This window comes from Acinonyx jubatus, chromosome D4 (genome assembly GCF_027475565.1).
Source record: "Acinonyx jubatus isolate Ajub_Pintada_27869175 chromosome D4, VMU_Ajub_asm_v1.0, whole genome shotgun sequence".
NCBI classification, from domain to species: Eukaryota; Metazoa; Chordata; class Mammalia; order Carnivora; family Felidae; genus Acinonyx; species Acinonyx jubatus.
Genome location: NC_069391.1, coordinates 32,586,257 through 32,608,478, shown reverse-complemented (window position 1 = coordinate 32,608,478; position 22,222 = coordinate 32,586,257). Strand labels below are relative to the sequence as shown.

Sequence of the window (22,222 nt, the reverse complement as noted above, 5' to 3'; positions counted from 1 at the left end):
GGTTGGGGTCAGTGCTAGATCTTAGGTGCTGAGAGAAGGCTACAAGAGAAGAGCGTTAGAGCTGCCACAGCCTTTTTCCGAAAGCGACTCACACCCAGACACACCTCTCGTGCAACCCTCGCCCTCCGGGGCTGGAGGCTAAGCCAGGGCAGGGCTCGCTAGACCCTGCCGCTACCCGGCCTCCTCCAGGCAGGGAGCGGCTCGAGCTGGGGCAGGGGTCTGGCAGCACGGCCCCCAGGGAGTCTGGGGGCGTGGTCAGAGGCCGGCGCCCGCGGCTGCGGATTGGCTGTCCAGCGAGCCCGTGGGCGGGGCTCCGGGATTGGTCCCGCTTGGCCGCTCGCAGACAGCCGGGAGGCGGGGCCGGCGGGAGCCCGCCAGCCAATGGACGCGCAGCCCCGGAGCAGTTACAAAGGGCCGGAGCGAGGCCGCCGCGGCGGCGGGAGGTGGGGCGAGGCAGGGCTTGCTCAGGCGAGGCGGCGGCCGGGCCGGACCGGGCCACAGGCGGTGGCGGCGGGACCATGGAGGCGGCGGCCGCTGCTCCGCGTCCCCGGCTGCTCCTCCTCGTGCTGGCGGCGGCGGCGACGCTGGCCCCGGGGGCGACGGGTGAGCGGCGGCAGGGCTGGCGGGCGGCTGCGGGGCGCGCGGGCCGGGCCCGGCCTCTGGCTCGCTACCTCTCTTTCTCAAACATGGCGCGGGGCCGGGGGCGCAGGTGGCGGCGCCGGGCCGGGGCCCGGCTGGCCTGGCCTGGCGGCCGCCACGCGAATCACGGGCGGGGAGCGCGGGCGGGGCGGGGCGGGGCGGGGGCGTGTGTCTGGGCGCGGGTGGACGTGCCGGGCAGCGGGCGGCCGCCCCTGCTCCCAGCTCCCCGGGGGAGGTGGCGTCGGGCGGAGCGGTCGGAGGGCCGGACTGCCTTGCGGGGAGCCAGGGGGCGCGGGCCGAGGGCCGGAGGTGGTGTGCGGCCGGCCGGGCCTGGAGGAGCCCGGGCGCCTTGTGGCGTTGTCTGGGCGCCCCACCCCGAGCGGGAGGGTCGCACGAGGTTCTCGGGGCCCGGGGCGGGGTTGGGGTCGCCGGAGGTTTCCCGGGCGGGGTATGAACTCTGAGCCTGCCGAGCGGTGGGAGGGGGCGACGTGTGGGGGAGACCCCCGGGTCATGGGGGTGCCCTGGTTTTGGGCACCGGCCCGACCCCGCCGAGAGAGGGGCTGTTTCCCCAGCCGGGGGTGGCTCTTGGAAGGGGGAGCCGCGAAGCTTTGTGTGAGAAGAAGGAGGCACGAAGATGTGCGGAATGTTTCTTCTTTGGTGCGTCTGGGAAGTGTTGAAGTGAATCCAGTAACCAGAAGGCTACAGATTGTTTTCGTAGTAGAAACTTGAACGTTTGCTCACTCTGCGGGGTTTGGAATGTTTGAATGGGAATGACTCCGAATTGATCAAACGCTTTTATTTCCTCGAAGGAACATCGCTAGTGATGTTCCTTTTCTTGAGTGACAGTAGTTTGAATCAGTAGTCTCTGTGTACTTTGGTTTTCAAGGGAGAATGTTTGTTTGCTCCTTTTTTTCCAAAATATGAAGTCAGGATGGGATATGTGGCAATAACCTACTTCCGTGGAAGGAACAGTGAAAAACTTTGTTAACATCCAGACTAAAATACTAGAAACTAAAATATAGAATCCTTAGTGTTAGAAACTAAATTACATTGAAAGTACATTTCTGTTTCTAAAATTGAATACCAAATGTTTTAAAAAACAAACAACTCAAGAATGAGAGTGTCAATTATGAGTAATAGCTACTGTCTGTTAAAAGCTTACCATGATGTAGATGCATAAAGTACATTATCCAGTTCTCACAATGAAACCCTCAGGCCTTGTGGCATTTGCCCCATGTTATAGATGAGAACACTGAGTTTCAAACAGGTTAGGTTAAGTACTTAGTTACTAAGAGCTGGAGTTAGGATTTCCACCCAGAGTTCAGTCTTTCCAGAACCTATATGCCTTAATATATACACCTGTCTGACGTAGCCCATATTTCTTTTCAGTCCTCTAATGAGCACTTGGTCTTTATGATTACCTTTTTGGTTTTGTCTTCACACTATGAAAATCCGGTTGGCTTTTTTCTGATGCCTACCTAGTCCATTCCTGGAATCCCTTCATACTGGGCCTACATTAGAGGAAATGCTGGTTTTCTGACAATGGCCTAAGGAGTGGGGGCAAGGTAAATATGTGGACAGGTAGGAGAATCCATAGTCAGGTATCAAGCAAAGGTAACATTTCTACAGCACTAATAATTCGAATAGCATACTTTACTCTTTCCACCTAGCCTACCCAGCACACTAAGTGTTCATGTATTCACTTGACAATATTGGACTTAATTAGCATCCAGAACAGTGCTCAGTCCATGCTGGGGAGAAGCTTCCAGACTACACTGGTGTGCATACAGCACAAAGTTGATCCTGGTGCCGTTAGTCTGTAGTCTAGACTCCCTCAACTGGTCTGCCCACGCTTGTTTATGTTGATCTTTCATCGATTCTGAAGCAGCTCAAATGCACTTTTAAATTTATAATTTAGCTTCCTTTTTAAGACGTTGCAGTTATTCCTTATTGTCTGGGTATCCATCAGTTTTGTATTTCTCTGCCCAGCTTCTCCTCTCTTTAACAGATTTCTCTAGGGAAATTGGTTCCCTGTCCCTAGTACACAGATTAGTACCATACCAGTATGTCCACATATATATCCCGTGTGAGAGTCTGGTTTCCTTTCTGCCATCGTGTAAGTTTTTTCTTTGAAAACATGCCTAAAACCCCCAACTCTTTTTTTGTTGTTGTTGTTAAGTTTATTGATTTATTTTGAGTGAGAGAGAGAGAGAGAGCGTGTGAGAGCATGAGCCAGCCGGGGAGAGGCAGAGAGGGAGGAAGAGAATCCCAAGCAGGCTCTGTGCTGTCAGTGCATAGCATGATGAGGGGCTTGATCCCGAGAACTGTGAGATCTGTGAGATTATGATCTGAACGTAAATCAAGAGTCAGATGCTTAACCAACTGAGCCACCCAAGCACTCCTCCATAAATGCTTCTCGAATGTCTCTTCTTTTCTTTGTGTGCAGCCATTAGTTTAGCCCTGCCTGTTATCCCTTGACTCTAAGTTGCTTTCTAGTTTCTCTCCTCTAGGCTTTTCTATAGGCTATTGCCAAGCTAATCTTCCTCAGCCATCCTCACAAAGGGTTTACAAGATTTTCCATTTGTATTCAGCAGTTAGAGCAATACTTGAGGCTTATGATTGAAGCCATCTCTGAGTATTCAACCAAAGAGTCTCAACTCGTTACTACTGTAAACCCTCAATTCCGGTGATTTCTGTTTTCCCACTGACTCTTGACTTTTTAGCCTTTTAACAACATACTTAACTTTACCCCTTTTGGGAATGTGAGGAGAGAAGTTCTCAGTCCTGTCTTCATGTACTGATTTAGTTCCTGAACTCTTTATTTCCTTGAACTGTATAGTACTTACAGTTTGTGTTGTTTATTTCTACCATTCCTGTGCCGTTCTTTAACTATACTTTTGAATGTGTTATAGGTACCCATAGGGCAAGGGTTATGCCTTTTCCTTTATGCTTTTGGAACCTAGCACTGTGTTTTATATTCTGTTCCACTTAAATGCTTGTTGATTAAGTGAATTCCACTTGACTGAGCCTTCCTTTAGTATTTATACTGTTTTATGTAAGTACAGCTTATGCAATATTAATTGGCATTTCTGTGTATATAATATGGAAATTGCATAATGTGATGAAAGAAGCAGTTGGTTATTAGATTTGCTTGTTAGTCTCAACCTCACCCCTAGTTATACAGAAACTCTGGATCATACCTACTTTTCCTAATTCATGAGATTTTGAATACCAGATGAGAAAGCTGTATTGGAGTTTGAGGTTGCTATTTTGTGTTGATATTACTGGATTGATGTTCAGCCACCAATTTCCACTGGGCCACATGTGTTTTGACTGATCAGACATCCTTTCTGATTGGTTGGCACCACTGTGGAGCCAGTTGTTAAATATTTTTAATATTACCCCTGCAGAGAGGCATCAAGTAGTCAAAGAGGGGAATGATTAATGTAGGCTGAAGTAATGGGGGGAGGCTTTCTGGACACTTTAGGACTTGAACTGACTTTGAAAGTTAGCTTAAATTCAAATGGGCAGAGAGGGAGATTTGATGAGTAGTAAGCTGTGTCCCCCACTGTCCTGGGGCCTACACCAGGGCAGGAATCAAAGCTTTTATTGACTGGCAAGTTCCTTTTTAGAGTTCAGTTCTTTATTCTATACTGCAGGGTTTGGATGTATTACCACGGTTTCTTTCCCCCAATTCTGAAAACTCTGTAATATGTGAATGGAAACAAAATAGAAAGCTAATCTAAGTGGGATAAATAAGGGAAAATAATATTATGGACTGCCCACCAGGGGTAAGCATTCTAATGCTGAAAGTTGTAAGTCCCTTTGGTTTATAAGGGAAAAAAATGACATCAGAGATTAGGTGAATTTCTTAGGGTCAGACAGAACTAAGACAGGAATTTAGATTATCTCATTCCAAATCTTCTGCTCTTTTTTTTTTTTTTTTAATTTTTAACGTTTATTTATTTTTGAGACAGAGAGAGACAGAGCATGAACAGGGGAGGGGCAGAGAGAGAGGGAGACACAGAATCTGAAACGGACTCCAGGCTCTGAGCTGTCAGCACAGAGCCCGACGCGGGGCTCGAACCCACGGACCGTGAGATCATGACCTGAGCCGAAGTCGGACGCCCAACCGGCTGAGCCACCCAGGCGCCCCACAAATCTTCTGCTCTTTAAAATATGAAGGGCTTTGAGGAGGGGAGGGCAGGGTTAATGGAGTGACTTACCTAAGTGAAGTTAGTTATCTTGAATTTTACAGAATTTATGAAAAGTGACTTCTGATGGAGTGGGGGAGGGGCTTAAAAGTCCTCAAGAGAAGGTCAATATCCTTTTTATATTGCTGATAAAAAGACCTGGTGTAGATCTTATTGATTGAGAAGAGTAGGCTTTAGTAGTTTAAAAGATGGTAAAGCTGTTTGGGGTTTAATTGAAGTAGATGTAATTGAGAGGACTTGCAGTGCATGGTCTAGGTTTAGAGTTTTAGATGATCTACTTTGTTGAAATTAAATAGGGAACTGACATGATCAAAATAATTGAGAGGGAGGTAAATCTTGTTCCTCTGAGGAGGGCTGCTTATGTGGAGAAGACCTTTGCTGAAAGGTTCTTCTAGGCCTAGTTGAAACAGTTATCTGAACTCAACACCATTCTGGTAGTACCTTTGTAGTTCATCAGATATTTTCATGTCTAATGACATGGGTTTTAAAAATGCCATTTTTTTTATGGATGGCCCTTTTGATGTGAGGACATGTTTCTTCAAACCACAGAGCCTCCTGCGCATGTTGACAAACTGTCTGCCTTTTGCTGTTCTTTCTTGGTTGTGGCTTACATAATGCAAGTTCTCTGAACAGATGGACTGTGGTTTATTATCATGTGATTGGGTCACATCTTTGCTTCCTGCTTCTGGAATTGAGGGCAGATGCTGGCATGTATCTCAGAGATTTTCATGCATTGTCCCATAGAACTGGCTTGAGAAAACTTTCTTAAAAATTATGGTCTGTCTTGACCTGGCCTAACTCTAATACTTAGGGTAATTAATGACTTTCTTAACTGAATTTCTTCATTATCAAATCCAACTGTTATGCATAAACATTAAGATTTGTTGCTACTTTGAATGAGATCCAGTTTTAGCTCTACAGTTTTGGCCCAGGTGATGCAGGTAGGTTTCTTATGGTTACCCTTTTTTTATATGAACTTAATGATTGGTTGACTTATAGGCTATTTGCTTTAGACAGACACTTTCTCCAACACTAGTGAGAGAGAGGAGTAAGTCTGGGTCCAGTTTCTGTGGGTCCAGTTTCATAGATCATATCTGGCTTTTTGGAAAGCTACTCCCTGTTTGGCAATCTAAGAGAATACACATTATAAAGAATGATTTCTAACTTAAAAAAAAATTATGACTTGCAGGAGATGGGTGCACACAGGTTACTTTGACATTTCTTGAAGATTCAGTGGTTCATGTACCATTTATCAATCTGAAAAGAATATATGATAAGAATGTGCCAGGCATTCTGTCTGCCTTGTCTCATTTAATTCTCAGAACCAACGCTGATGGTTGGTTGTATAATAGTACAAAAGTTTCTTACTTATGTACCAGTTAATTTCCAGAAGATTTTTTTTTAAGTCCATTTGTTACTAGGTCCTGGTGACCAATGCTCAAGAGTTAACTGTAGATTTTGATGACATTGGTTTTTTTTTTTTTAATGTTTATTTTGAGAGAGAGAACATGTATACAAGTGGGGCAGAGAGAGAGGGAGAGAGAATCCCAAGCACGCTCCGTGCTGTCAGCACAGAACCCAACACGGGGCTCGATCTCATAAACCATGAGATCATGACCTGAGCCAAAATCAAGCATCAGACACTTAACTGACTGGGCCATCCAAGTGCCCTGATGACATTGGTTCAAACCCAGGATTCTTTTCAGCTATCTTACATGTTATTCAAAGATGTCAATATTCTTTCATCTTTTAGTCATAGATATATTTATAAAAAAAGATACTGCTTTAGATAGAGATCTGTAGGCTAGTAACAGCCCAACCACTGAGGTTCGAATGATTGTGCATTACCACCAACTCCAGTAGGCAGAGTTAACAGGATTTTGCTCAGACTGGAACTTAGTTTGTATCTGTGAAAGTTTGTAAAAGGAAGAGCTTCTGTGTTTCCATTTTACAGACCAGGAAACTGAGGTCATGATGTTAATAAGTGGTGGGACCTGCACTTGAACATTTTCAGAGGGTGTACTGTTTCCTGCACATCATGTTGCTTTTGTATACAGTAAATATCTTGTTTCGGTCACTTCATCAGGAAGGGTTTTTTTTTTTTCTTCTTTTTTTTCAACCATGAGAATTTGCTTCAGCTTGTCTTAATTATAGTGTGCCTCTTTGCAACTGCAAGTTACTCAGATGCTTGCAGTCTTTGACTTATATTTTTAGGTAATTTTAATCTCTCTGATGAGTCTAATGATAGTTGATCACACACTATTTGTATTGATTTATATGTTTTCATAGCACACTCTTTGCTTCTTAAAGTAACATAACCACAGACTTGAAATAGCTGAAAATTTGAATTAGAGAAAAGAAAAAAGCTATCACTGTCCATCATTAACACTTTGACTCATCCATTCCCCATGGGTTTTTTTTTTAGTATAATAAAGTCATTAAAAAAATCATTCTATCTCTTTCAGTAGTTTATCAAAGCTAATAAAAGTGTTTTTAAGTTGCAAAGAGCTTCAGCTTGTAGTGACCAACACAGTGGGAAGTAGAGAAAGTGGCTGACTTCCTTTAAGAAATATGATACCTGGGGGGTGCCTGGGTGGCTCAGTCAGTTGAGCATCAGACTTTGGCTCAGGTCATGATCTCACGGTTCGTGGGTTCGAGCCCTGCATCGGGCTCTGTGCTGATAGCTCAGAGCCTGGAGCCTGCTTCAAATTCTGTGTCTCCCTCTCTCTGTCCCTCCCTGGCTTGCACTCTGTGTCTGTCCGTCTCTCCCTCTCAAAAATAAATAAACATTAAAAAAAAATAAAATAGAGAAATATGCTACTTGGGAAATATGATAAATACAGATTCAATAATAGCAGCCATAGGCACTGCTTTATAGAAGTGGTAGGACTTGATCCCCTGCCTTGTGGGATGGACAGAGTTTAGATTGGGGCAGAGAGAAAGCTCTCCTAGGTAGGGGAGGATGATGCATATGAAGAAGGAGCATGTTAAGTTCCAAGAATTTTAAAGGGAGGAGTGGAGGTTCATGATTTAGAGGATGGGTTCAAGGAATTATGGGCCTTAAAAATCAGGTGAGTGGTTTTAATCTGATATGTTTTTATGACATTTCAAAGAAATCGGAGGAGCTGGTAGTAGGGCCTTTGCAGGGCTGTCCCTTTGCCTCTGCTCTTCCCCACATATCCGCACAGCCTCCTCCCTTACTTCTTCCACATCTTTGCTCAAATGTCACCTTTTTCTCAATGAGAATTACCCTGACCACCCTTTTTTTAAATTGCCATTATCTTACTCTGCTTTTTCTTTTTTTGTAACATTTACTACCTTCTGAGATCCTGTACTTAACCGTATTTACTTATTTACTCTGTCTGTTGTTTCCCTCTTCCTACTAGAATATAAGTTTATGAAAATGGATATTTCTGTTTTGTTCCCACTGTATCACAAGGGCATAGAAAGTGTCTGGTGCATCATAGGCACGCAGTAAATATTTGTTGAATGGCAGTAGATCTTAGTTGTAGGAAGTTGGAGTACAAAAATTAAGGATTCCATGAAATAAAAAAAGAATGACTCCAGGACTTTTACATCTGGATAATGCTTTTAACTAGTAAGGAATTAGGTGAGAGAAAGATTGACAGGGAAATGAAACCTGATTTGAACATGTTGAGTTTGAGGTGAGGGTCGCATAACCAAGTGGAGTTTTTCAGTAGGCAGCAAAGATGTAACATTGGAATGTGGTTGGAAATGGGAGAGAATCTTAGGCAAAGAAACAATTATCAGCATTTGCCTTCTACCTCATTCTCTCTCTCTCTCTCTCTCTCTCTCTCTCTCCTTTTTTTTTTTTTTTTTTGATTCTGGTGCCCTAAAAAGCCACCTTAAGTGAAGTATTTATTTTGACTCTGAACTCCTAGCTTAGATGTGGAGCCTTGCTCAGTTCACTGAGATATTCTTCCCTCCTGGATTGCAGGTCCATGCTTTGTTCTCTCCACCCCCTCCAACACCAAAGAAATATGTATTCAGAATTATTTGTGATCTTCTGATTGTACTGACATTAGCGTTCAAGCTCTCTTTCACCTCTTGAGAATCTGCTCTGGTTCTTGGATGAGGTAGAAGAGAGGCCAACATATAGCATTCATACTCTTTAGCATTCATACCTTTGAGAGGAGCACTATTTTGTAACTTTCTTATTGTATGGGAAAAATCTATTCAGTGATTGGCTTGTGTCCTCTGACTGTTTTCCAGGAAAGGATTTAGGAAACTTGAAATAAAAATATATGCAGTAAGATCAGAACTAATGACCAGAAAGATAAGAACCAATAAATAAAAGGGGAAAAGAAAGAACAATTCTCCATAACTTTTAGCTGGGGAAAGCTTTTGTAGTTGAACACAATACGTAGCTCTGAGTTTTCTAGCAGTGAGAGCAATCAGGGAACCTGATAGTTTGCATCTCATTGCCTGTTATTGAGCATTTATGGGAGGCTGCCTCCTTCCTTAATAAGGAGCCCCAGACACAAAGATGCAATGCAGGGAGAATCTCTAAGTAGTAAAGGCTTCCTGGACCTCAGCCCTGATTCTCGTTCGCAGGCTTCTTCTTCAACATGTATTGAGGGTTGTGCTACCATTTTTCTTCTCCATGCAAAGGCTGTGATCCAAGTATGGACACACTAGTCTTACGCTAATGCCAGTGGAACAGCTGATGTAAGGCTGCAGCATTTAAATCAAGCTTAGCTAAAAGCTAGAGGATAATGAATAGAGAAAGCAACATGAAACTGTTCAAGCTGGCTTACAAAGACATTTTCCTCATGTCCTTATCTTTTGGCCTGTCTCCATTTGGCAGACATCATCTGAGTACTGCCACCAGAAGTGAATAGAGCCAGGCATTTATCTTTCTTCAAACAGGGCCAAAACAGCAGGGTCCAGAGAGTGTCTTTGCTTGGGTTTCCCATCTGAAGAGCTGCCTCCTTTCTGGGTGATGGATGTTGGGATCGATGACTTCCTTTAGGAGAGACCACACATACTCAGAGAATGTGTCCTTACACAGGTAGGATGCATAGTAACCCCAATATTCATGTAAAAGATACTCACATATGTTACCATGAAGGATATTCTTTGTTAGAAACATGCCAATTTCATTGGGAAAAACAAGTTTCTCCCTGCTCTCGAGCAGAATCTATTATAGAAGTCTTTGTATAAGGGGCATGAGAGAGAAATCAAGTGAAGAGTTTGGGTTTATCACCGTCCATGACTTGAGTAGATTCACTTTCCTTTCTTACTTCTCAGTCCTAGTGTTTCCTTGTTCTAATCAACAGGGCTGAACCTCCTTATTTTTGTTCATTTGCTTCAGGATAACCATTCCATCTAGATTTCCTAGGTGTGAACCTCACGTATTACATAATAGTGTGTATTTATAGTTCTAGGACACCTTGTGCGGGCATCCTGTTACATTTCTACAATATAAGATCTTTAAATATGCATTGAAATACAAATAGCTCCCATGGGAAAAAGCAAAAACAAACAGCTTTTTTTAAACTAGAAGTGAGGGCTAATATTTGGGAGCAATGAACATGGAGGAGATAGGTAAGCCTGAAGAGGAATGTAGAGATAGAAAATTAGTAACTGACTTTTAATTTATATGAACACGCACAATATATGTGTGATCTTTGTTGGTTTTTTTCTGGATGTATTTATTCCCAAGTGGAACCATAATGTGCTCTAATTGAGTCTCTTTGTTTAGCACATGGCTGTTGATTTGAGTACTTTCTCCAATTGAAAAACTGACATTTTAATTTTGTTATTCAATGTGCAACAGATTTAAATAAAAACACCAAGATTGTGTATTGTAGATTTCCTTCAACAATAATTATATGTAATTATTTTACCAAAATAAACAAGTTAAAGTAGTTTTGGCTGTTTTATCGCATTTTACATTTGGAAAAAAATTACACACCAGGGACCAGAGTTTGCTCATGTTTCTCAGTGAGGAATGAAAATTTCTGTTTGCTAGTTCTAGCTGGTTCCACCAAAGCAGTACAAAATTGATGTTAGTAAAAGGTACTGAAAATGTGAAGGGGAAGTGCAACTGGAATTAGGTCAGAGTGGCTGCATGCTACTAAAAACGGTGGGTAGTTTTCATGAATGTGGTATCTCAAAATTTTAAGGAACCTATGAAGATTAAATGAGATTATAGCATACTTCCTGCCACATAGAAAACAAAGTAAATGGCAGTTATTTTTAAGAAAATTTCATAGAAATATAGGATTTTTAGGCTATAAACAACCATAAGTATGGGGATCATGATTATATTTTGTCTCACTTTATTTTACAGGTGAGGAAACTGGGACTCTGAACATATATGGTATTTCAGGATAATTTTAGGAAAATAATTCAGCTAATAACTAAACAGGAATTTCACTTAAAACTTCACTTACAGGGCACCTGGGTGGCGCAAGTCGGTTAAGCATCTGACTTCAGCCAGGTCACGATCTCGCAGTTTGTGAGTTCGAGCCCCGCGTCAGGCTCTGGGCTGATGGCTCAGAGCTTGGAGCCTGTTTCCGATTCTGTGTCTCCCTCTCTCTCTGGCCCTCCCCCGTTCATGCTCTGTCTCTCTCTGTCCCAAAAATAAAAATAAAAAAGTTGAAAAAAATTAAAAAAAAAACCAAAAAACAAAACTTCACTTAGCATCCCCCACCCCTTTTTAAAAAATGTTTATTTCTGAGAGAAAAGAGTGAGCACGTGGGGGAGGGTCAGAGAGAGAGAATCCCAAGCAGGCTCTGCACTGTCAGCACAGAACCCGATGTGGGGCTTGATCTAACAAACTGGGATTGTGACCTGAGCCAGAATCAAGAGTTGGACACTTACCCAACTGAGCCACCTAGGCACCCCTAGCACCCTTTTTCTCATTCAAGTCTCCATTAGGGAGAATGGTTTTTTTTAATTGCCTGAATTTATGGAAGATCTCCTTAAATGCTCTGAAATTAGACCCTCAACAGATGGTAAATAATGGTAAAATCAATATAGCAAAATAGTGCCAATTACAGAATTTAGGTGTTCACAGTTTTTCTGAATGTTCTGAATGTTTCTGAATGTTTGAAAATCTTCATACTAAAAAGTTGGGATAATTGAAAAAAATCTATAGTATCTCCTCATCCCAGATATGTTTCTAATACTGATCTCTCTAAACATAGACAAACCAACAGTACTTGCTATAGCCAAACGAAGTAAAAAAGCCAGGGCCCAGTGCCCTCTGGGATACACACAGTCGGCCCTTTTCTTGACATTCTTTAAGGATTGAGAACCACAGATCTTTTGTCCTTTACTTTTCTTTCTTTTCTCTCTCTTCTTTTTTTTTTTGTAAATTATTTGAAATGCTCTAATCACCAACAAAGCAAGCCAATTAACACAGTTATCACTGTAGATCACTTTCTTATGAACACATACTCTATTTTTTCTCTTTCCATTGTTTTGATTTTATTTTTCCCATGGTAAATTTTAACTTTTGTTGTCTTCCTTATTTATAATGCATTTAAAAAAATTTTTTTTAACATTTTTATTTATTTTTGAGACAGAGAGAGACAGAGCATGAACGGGTGAGCGTCAGAGAGAGGGAGACGCAGAATCTGAAACAGGCTCCAGGTTCTGAGCTGTCAGCACAGAGCCCGACGCGGGGCTCAAACTCACGGACCGTGAGATCATGACCTGAGCCGAAGTCGGCCGCTTAACCGACTGAGCCACCCAGGCGCCCCTATAATGCATTTTTTAAAAATGTTTTTTTTTGAGAGAGAGACAGCATGAGTGGGGGAGGGGCAGAGAGAGGGGGAGACACAGAATCCAAAGCAGGCTTCAGGTTCTGAACTCTCAACAGAGAGTTCAATGTGGGGCTCGAACCCACGAACTGTGAGATCATGACCTGAGCCAAAGTCGGATGCTTAACCAACCAAGCCACCCCAGGCACCCCTATTTATAATGCATTTATGAGCTTGAGTCTTTCTGCTCTCATGCAGTCTTTTTCCCCAAGATCACAATTGTTTTTTCCACTTTATTCTTTAAAAAACAAACAAACAAACAAACAAACAAAAGGCAAGGTCACATAAATATTCTTCTAGCTAGAGACTTTCCACCATTTCTCATTGATCATATACGTCATGTCAGATCTAGCCTTCCCTTGCCTTATGATGGGAGAAGGGGAAGGAGGGAGGAGTTTCAATAAATTTGAATTTAGGAGTCAGGCAGAAACCTTAGGGGATACTTTTCAAGGAGCAACAGACTCAGAATTAGCTGTGCATTGCAAACAGATGGCATGCCCTAAGGAAATAGCTGGGGTGCTTGCATCTAATTTAGCATAGAGATCCTGGAACTGGGGGGAAAGTCTCATGGAACAAATGGGTGTAATCACCTGTGAACCATTCTAAACCATAGCTAGGGCATAGTAATTATTGACTTCTATATAGATGTCATAAATTCTGTACATGTGCTGCATAATTCTATACATCAAGTCCTGATAGACCCTTACCTTTTAATAACCAGCCTTCTACTAGAGGCCTTCTTCAGTAACCAAAATGCTAGCATTAATGCTAACAGCAATTTGAAACCCATATTCCTAGTGCTAAGCTTCTGGACATTTATATCGTGATGTCTGAAAACTGTGTTTGGTTGGTTCTTCTGAAAGGAGCTCAGACAACATTAGATACTCTCACATCCTCATGCCCCAAGAAAGGCCATGGATTTAGTGGTTAGAAATATTACAACATATTATAAAAGTCACCTCATTTTGGCTGGTCTTTTCTGTCCTTATTTGGTTTAATTTAGCTGTATTCCTCTAGGAGACTGCAACCAGAATTGAACTGCTTGCTTTGATATTTTGTTTGACAAAGAAGATGAACATTTCAGACTAGGGAAGTCAAGAAATTAAAACTTGTGTACCTATATGTGTGGTTCACCAAGTCTTGGAGATTTCCAGCAGTGTTTATCTCTGCCATTCCTCTTTTAGCTAAATTCAGTGTTTCTTTGTTCTGAAAAGGGATGGGAATGACATAAAGCTAAATACCAAGAGACTCAATTAAGTGTGGAAAGTGTGATTGCTTCCGTGGAGCAGGAAATAGAAAGGGCTGGATGTTGGAGAGCTGCTATCTTTTTTGTGGGAGGAGGGGTAACAGTTTTGTAGAATTATTGACACTGTAGACTCTGTACATACATAACTTTGATAAAAATAAAATCTAACTAAAAAAATAAGCAATGGTCAGGACACCTGGGTGGCTCAGTGGGTTAAGCGTCCGACTTCAGCTCAGGTCGTGATCTCATGGTTCGTGGGTTCAAGCCTCATGTTGGACTCTCTGCCGACAGCTCAGAGCTTGGAGCCTGCTTTAGATTCTGTCTCCCTCTCTCTTTGCCCCTCCCCCGCTTGCATTCTGTCTCTTTCAAAAATAAGTAAACATTAAAAAAATTAGAAAAGAATATTTGAGTAACACAATAATAAAGATTTAATGTATTCCAATTTTATAATCATGAACACTATTCTTTTAAAATACTTCTTCACTTTTCCAGGAAACTGGTGATAGGAAGGTCTACAAAGAATACCCAAATTAGAAATTCACAACAACTAAAAGAAAAAGTCAAAATAAATAATATATCCTCTTGGAAATATAAGATTTTTCTTCTAAATAATCCCTGTAGTAAAGAAGAAATTATAGTTGTAATTACAAACCATTTAGAAATGACCGGCAACACAAGCCCTACAAAACTAGTGGGGATTTTGCTAAAGCAGTACCCAAGAGAAAATTCGAAAGCAAGAAGATTTCAAGCTAGAGAAGGAATTAAGTACAAATCAACCTAACTGCATGCAAAGGAAATAAAGGTTTAGAAAAAATTACAGTAGATTTGATCTATAAAACACCAAATTGATTCTTTTTAAACACAGTACTAAAATGGACAAATATTTGAAAATCTAAAAGAAGAAAAAGACATGAATAAGAAAAATGATATAGGAGAACAGTATCTTTTTGACAGACTTTAATGTATTTTAATGTAGTTTAACTTCCGTTGTTTTCTCTTAAAGGTTAGGGCTTTTTGAATCCTATTTGATTAATCTTTCTGGACTCAATGTCTTGAAAATATTTATGTTTTATTCTAGAAGTCATCTTGCTTTACTTTAATGTTGATATGTATAGTCCATCTGGAGTTGATTTTTCATTATGGAATGAAATATATATATATATTATTTTTTAATTTAATTTTTAATTAAAAATTTTTTTTAACATTTATTTATTTTTTGAGAGATAGAGACAGAGCACGAGCAGGTGAGGGGCAGAGAGAGAGGGAGACACAGAATCTGAAGCAGGCTCCAGGCTCTGAGCTGTCAGCACAGAGCCTGACGCAGGGCTCAAACTCACGAACCGCGAGATCGTGACCTGAGCCAAAGTTGGTCGCTTAACCAACTGAGCCACCCAGGCACCCCTAATTTTTAATTTTAATTCCAGCTAGTTACCGTACAGCATAATGTTACTTTTTTCCTCTCTCAAGTTTTACTTAAATTCTAGTTAGTTAACATACAATGTAATATTTATTTCAGGTTTAGAATTTAGTGATTCAACACTTCATATGATACCTGGTGCTCATATCAACAAGTGCACTCCTAATCCCCATCACCTATTTAATCCCCCTACCCTCCTCCCCACTGGTAACCATCAGTTTGTACTCTATAATTCAGAGTCTTTTTCTTGGTTTGCCTCTCTCTCTCCCTCTCCCTCTCTCTCTCTCTCTCTCTCTCTCTCTCTCTCTCCTTTGCTTATTTGTTCCGTTTGTTAAATTCCACATGTGAGTGAAATCATGTGGTATTTGTCTTTTTCTGACTTACTTTGCTTAGCATAATACTCTCTAGCTCCATTCATGTCATTGCAAATGGCAAGATTTCATTCTTTTTTATGGCTGAGTAATATTTCACTGTGTATATGTATGTGTGTGTATGTGTTTTATTTTTTATTTTTAAAATTTGTATGCCTAGTTGATCCAGCACTACTGTTGGTAATATCTTCCTTTTCCCAGGGCCCTGCAGTGTCACTGCTATCATAAATCAAATAGTTGTAGATGTGAGAATCTGTTTCTGGAATCTATTTGTTCTGTTTGTTCTCATGCCAATACTTAATTAATAGTCCTAATTATTATCATGTTATGATGGGTCTTGATATTCTGTAGTGTAGGTCTTCCAAAAGCATTGTTTTCCAAAATTGCTTTGGCCGTTCTTGGGATATTTTTCTATATAGGTTTTAGAATTAGCTTGTGAATTCCTACACACACACACACACACACACACACACGTGCGCGCGCACACACACACACAGCTGTAGGATTTTGATTTGATTTTGTTGAATCTGCAGGTCACTTTGCAGAATATTAACATCTTATAGTATTGAATGTCCCTCCATTTATAAATAAATTAATTTTCTTTTGTATTCTTCATAATTTCTGTCAAGTAATGCTTTGAAGCTTTCCCTGTAGAGGTCAGGTCTTATATATTGTTAGATTTATTCCTATGTATTTGATTTTGGATGCTTTTGTAAATGATACATATTTGAATTTTTGTTTTCTATTCATTGCTGGTTTGAGAAACACCTATCATGAATAGGTGTTGAATTTTGTTATCCTTTTTTTCATGTTGTTTATATCGAGATGATTTATATGATCTATTTACATTTTCCTAAACTGCTTGAAGTCTCTTATTCCTGAATCTGTACAGAATCCTGGTATAGCATCTCCCTGGAATGACTTCCCTTTCTTCTTTAGCCTTCTATAAGTCTCAGGGGAGACACCATCTTTGAGGGAAGTGTCCCTATTCTCTGCTCTCACCGCACTTTGTGCGTTACCCTCTACCCATGGCGTGCTGGCTTTCTACCTTACATTGTGAGCTCCTCAACAGCAGGAATCTCCTAGGCTTCTCGGTCCTCCTGAAGGTGTTCCTCCTTTGTTCCCACACAGGTTACATACACTGTTCTGGTGAAAGGTGTTTAGGCCTTACTCTGCGCTTCTAAAATATGAAGTACACAGTGACACCAGCTCGTTTCTTTATGGCTCCAGTAGGTCTTTTGCTATTTGCAGGCCCAGGTGTGATTCTCTTCTTCCTTTAATTCAAAGGTAGCTGGTGGGTGGTCACCACTTCCTTCTCTTACCACAGTTCTATTTTAGCTTTATTGTAGCCCAGAATGATTTGCCACTTTTCATTTAGGTTCATCCCTGTACCTCAGTACCTGTGCAACTGAGTCACATCACCTAGAGCCAGTGTTGCTTTCCAGAGGGAAAGGCTTGAGTCTTTCATCGTGTCCTACTTGGGAGAGATCACCATAGATTTTCCAATATGCTTTTTTCCCCTGTGCTTTTAGAATATATCTAGATTGTGTTGATGTAACTCTTTGGGCATTTCTGTTTCCTCAGCTGAAAAATAAGAGAAAAGGATCAGGTAATTACCAGGTTCCTCCAAGCATGAACATTTTATGAGTTATGATTCTCTATTTGTTAGGGATATGTGCACACTGGATGTATTCCAACACTTTGTTAATTTGGGTTGGAACTGAAAATCTACTTTCTTGTAGGTACATCTCACGCTGCCTAAGAACTACTGAAGTTCTAATAACCCTGTTCAAACAGTCATACTGCTGAAAAACTCTGTATGGGTACCCGTGAATGGAGAAAGAGACAGAAATAGCTGATGGGAATGTTCACTGCTTTATGTGCACACTGTTTACATTATGTATTCTGTGTCAGTGTTGTCTTCTGGACTTGTGTAAAGGTTTGCTCTGATTCTCTGTACAGCAGGTATAACAGGGACTGGCACATAGTAGGTGCTAATAAATACTTGTTGAATGAATGCATAAATGAATTTTTTAGCATTTTATGTGCTGAGTACTATGCTAAGTCTGTCTTTCTTTCTTTCTTTCTTTCTTTCTTTCTTTCTTTCTATTTTAGAGAGCTAGAGAGAGAGGGAGAGCGTGAATGGGGGAGAGGGGCAGAGGGAGACAGAATCTTAAGCTGGCTTCCACATTTAGCACAGAACCTGCTGCCACGCTCAGTCCCACGACTTTGGGATCCTGACATGAGCCAGAATCAAGAGTTGGACGCTCAACCAACTGAGCCACCCAGGGTCCCCTGAGTATTCTTATTTCTGTACATATTATCTCAATCTCAAACCTTCTGAGATTGCTGTTGTTATAAATTTAGAAAACAGTCTCAAAAAAGTTAAGCAACTTCCCCAAGATTACTTACAGGCTGTCTGGCAGAGATAGGATTCGAACTTCTTTTTGTCTCTGAATTACCTTATATTAATTATCATACTCTTGTAATAACCACTAGTCCACATAAACTATAATGAGAAACTATAAAGGTATGTTTAGATTGGGAAAAACCAAGAAATTCAGTTAATGGTGTAGCGCTAACCATCAGAGATAAAAGTTTCTCTATTCTTTTTAGGGGCTAGGGTACACATCTGCTCTGTATATCAACATACCCCTTCAACTCTTTGAAGTGGTTAAAAAAAAAAAAAAACAAGACACATGATAGCAATAGAATTATAATCACATTGTATATAGCTTTAGTAATATAACCATTTCCCTGTCCTTAAAAATGCTTCTAAAATATCAGCTTTAATGCCTGTATAGCATCCCACTTATGACTGTGTCATAATTTATTTTGTCATTGTCATATTGTCATTCATATAGGTTGTTTTCAACCATAAAATGCTGTAACAAACATCTGCGTGCGTATCTTTGCTCTTATCTCTTGTTACTCCTTTAGACAACTTTCTAAGAAGTAGTATTAATAGAGTTAAAGAAGTTTTATTTTTTTAAGTAATATTTACTTTTTTTTAAGTTTTTTTTAAAGTTTTATTTATTTAAGTAATCTGTACACCCAGTGTGGGGCTCAAAGTCATGACCCTGAGATCACAGGTTGCATGTTCTACTGATTGAGCCAACCAGGTGCCCCCCCAAAAAAGTATATTTTAAAGGCTATTACTGTATCTTGGCAAATTGTTTCACAGAAAGAACATTAAAGTTTTGAAATTGGCATGAGGTGGCAATACTCCATATAGTAAATGTACTAAGTTAGGAGTTTTGAAGATAGTATAGGAGAAAGGGATGGAGCATAGAAAGGCATTTTTTATTTTTTTATGACACTGAATAGATATAATACACTCACATTTTTCTAAATTCAAAAAGTACAAATGTGTGTGTAGTGAAAAGTCTCCTCCCATCCCTATCATCTGGGTACCCAGTGCCCTTCCGTGGAAGTCAGTGTTACCTATTGCTTTTGTATTTCCAGGGAGATGCTTTGTAATATGTACAAGCCAATGTGTATATGTATTTTCCTTTCTTCTTTCCTTCCTACCTTTGCTTTTTAGCCAGAATGTTACTGTATTAAATATACTGTTCTGCACTATGCAGTTGTTTTTTAGAGAGAGAGCCTGATCAGAGAAGATGGGTAGAGGGAGAGAAAGAATCTCAAGCAGGCTCCATACTCAACACAGAGCCCGATGTTGGGCTTTATCCCACTACCCTGGGATCATGACTTGAACTGAAATCAAGAGTCAGATGGTCAACTGACTAAGCCACCCAGGCGCCCCCAGATTTTTACTTAATACATCTTAGGGGTTAGTCTATGTTAATCATCATCAATTTTTTTGAAAACAATTTTTTATGAAAACATCAATTTTTTTTTTTTTTGTAGCTGTATGGTCTTCCATTTTAGTGATACCATCATGTTATTTCACCAGTTCTATTGATAGATGCATAGGCAGGATTAGAAACAACCTAGTATAAAATTCTTAGGAAATTAATAACCATGTATGTTAGGCACTTTTCACATGTAAAGTATATCTGTAGGCTACATTCCTTCTAGGTCAGAGGGTATGTTCATTTGTAATCTTGGAAGTGTCAGGTTGCCTTCCATTTATATGCAGGAAGAGGTTATTCTGGATGATGGGGTATTGTCCATCAAATGGACTTAAGGGAGGTACTTAAGTGGGAATTTCAGACAGTTGAAAGGAGAGCATTGAGAGATGGGAAAAAGACTTCAAAAATGAAGGTAGTTAAAAGTGAAAAAATTTGGTTGCTTGGCCATTTAATTGAGGACCCTGGTGCTAGTGACCACCCACATACAAAAGAGATACTCCTGGGATGTTTATTCAAGAATCATACTGGATCCTTTCTGGATTCTGGACCTAGGAATGCAGAGATGCATAAAATACTCATAAAATACTAACCTACAGTGTAATGGAGGAAATAGATGAACAAACAATTATACAATGAGTTTCGCTACCCTAAATGCTGTACCTTGAAGATGTCAACTTAAGTTGAATTAGTCAAAAAATGAAAACATGGAGGGGCGCCTGGGTGGCTCAGTTGGTTAAGCATCAGGTCATCATCTTGCAGTTTGTGAGTTTGAGCCCTGCATTGGGCTCCGTGCTGTCAGTGTGGAGCCTGCTTCAGGTCCTCTGTCACCCTCTTTCTCTGCCCCTCCTTGCTCACTCAAAAATAAACAAATATTTAAAAAAAAAAAAGGAAAGTATGGATGTGTAATATTTGATGCAACTTGTAACAATAGAATCTTACTATTTGAAGAATTGTAGAGTTTTAGTTTTACATCAACCCTTTACTTAGTGCAGGAGATCCCTACTTCACAAATTCTGACTATTGGTCATTAAGCCTCCGCTTAAATATCTCTAATGATAGAGAAGTCAGAATCTTCTGTGAGGCAGTCAGTTCATTGTAGGGAGGAGCTGTAGTAAGGAAATGCTTTTTATGAAACAAAATTTACCACATCCTGACCTCATGATTTGATTTAGTATTGGAGTGAGACAAATAGACACTAGGTCTATAAAATGAGGTAGTTGGTCTCCACGGCTAGGATACCTTTCCAGTCAAACTTTGTCGAATTCGTTCTTTGATTTTCTGACCCATATGTACATAGCAGATGGATGTTCAAGTAACACTGATTATTTATTATTTGGACATTTGTGGAATTTTGTGCCCAGTTCTCTCTCTGTCTCCCCTATCACCATGGCTACAGTTAACAGTAAATGCTGTTGACTTTTAAAAATCTGTTGTTAAACAGATTCCCCAAATTTGCTAAGCAAATCTTTATCCTGTATTTATGCAGTTTATTTTATTTGAGCCTAAACGAAGGCCTTTATATTAATTGTCCCTGTTAAATCTCATCTTGCCATTGAGGCAGCCTGTTCTTAGTGTGTTTTTCTTGGATATCAGTTAACTTTATATCAACTAATTCCATGGAGCTCAGGAGACTAGAAAATGGAAGTATTGTGAAAAACAAAAAAACAAAAAACAAGTGATTGAGAATTTAGGCGTGCCCCTAGTCCTCCAGGTTGGAGTTGTATGTTGAATTAGAAATGTTTCTTAAGTCCTTGGACTTTCTGGAAACATTTTTGGGTAAATCATATTTTTGTTTTAAAGCCCTAAATTTGGGAGTGGAATGTTATCCGGACTAGACTAGAGAATTCGCTTTCACGCTGTATGGTGCTTGGTGTTTTGACAAGCTCACTTTGACATTACAGCTGCCAGGTAACCCTAAGGGGGTGGAGTTGAGAAGAACCACTGAGTACTTGGAAGAATAAAACCCTGTTGGTGGTCAGGGTTTTAGCCTTGTTTACAGAGATTGGCAGCATATTTACAAAAGAAGAGAACCTAGTATGCTTTCCCCAGAGCTGGAGCAGGGAGAAGAGAAGAGAGGACCAGACTCCTTGAGAGAGGGTGTGGCACTGGGCCTAGAGGGAAGACCGGAGGCAGAACTGGAGTGGGACGCGGACAAGATTGTAGCCGGGTTGCCAGCAGTACCTAAAAGGGTTTGTATGTATTCTAACTTTTGCCTTCATCCTTGCCAACAGTGGTATGATCTTCAGTTTTTAACAGTAGCTAAGCAGACTAGATAAAAGGCATCGTTCATGTCCTTTACCTGTCTTTTGGTGCATATTTGTAATATTTGGGAATACTCTCACTAGGTCGCAACACATAATTGTGCTATAATGGGAAGGGTAAGGGAAAGTAAGGGTCATCACCCGCAAAGTTAGAGTGGTGAAAAGATTGGAATTCAGTCTCTGAGAGGGAAATCTTCATCCTCCTGTTGCTTTTTTACTGCTGAGCTGTCTCAGCAATGAAGGAACCTGAGTCCTTGTGGGGCCCTTTGATTACATCTCCCACTATTAGAGGAATAATGTTGTATTTTGGTTTTGAATGTGTTGACTTTGCAGTAAAAGGCAAGCCAAGCAGAGTGTTTCTTGGAAGGCAGTTAAAATATGAGTTTGGAGCACAAGGCCAAGAAGTGTAGAGATGTAGATTTGAGAGGTAGCAGAGGGCTGACTGTGGACATGGAAGTGTGGTGTC

At 40.7% G+C, this 22,222-nt stretch overlaps 1 protein-coding gene across 3 annotated transcripts in view; it reads left to right on the top strand.

Annotated features, from left to right (window-relative positions):
* The first annotated feature begins 377 nt into the window (after nt 1-377).
* TGFBR1 (transforming growth factor beta receptor 1) overlaps nt 378-22,222 on the top strand; it is a 57,381-nt gene continuing 35,536 nt past the window's right edge. For 2 of the 3 annotated variants that reach the window (XM_027039538.2, XM_027039536.2), the window contains exon 1: nt 415-603. In XM_027039538.2, coding sequence (XP_026895339.1) covers nt 519-603 — 85 coding nt within the window. In that variant the 5' untranslated portion in view covers nt 415-518. Of the gene's footprint in view, nt 604-22,222 lie in introns of all 3 variants that reach the window. The other variant, XM_053204884.1, reaches the window with a different exon arrangement.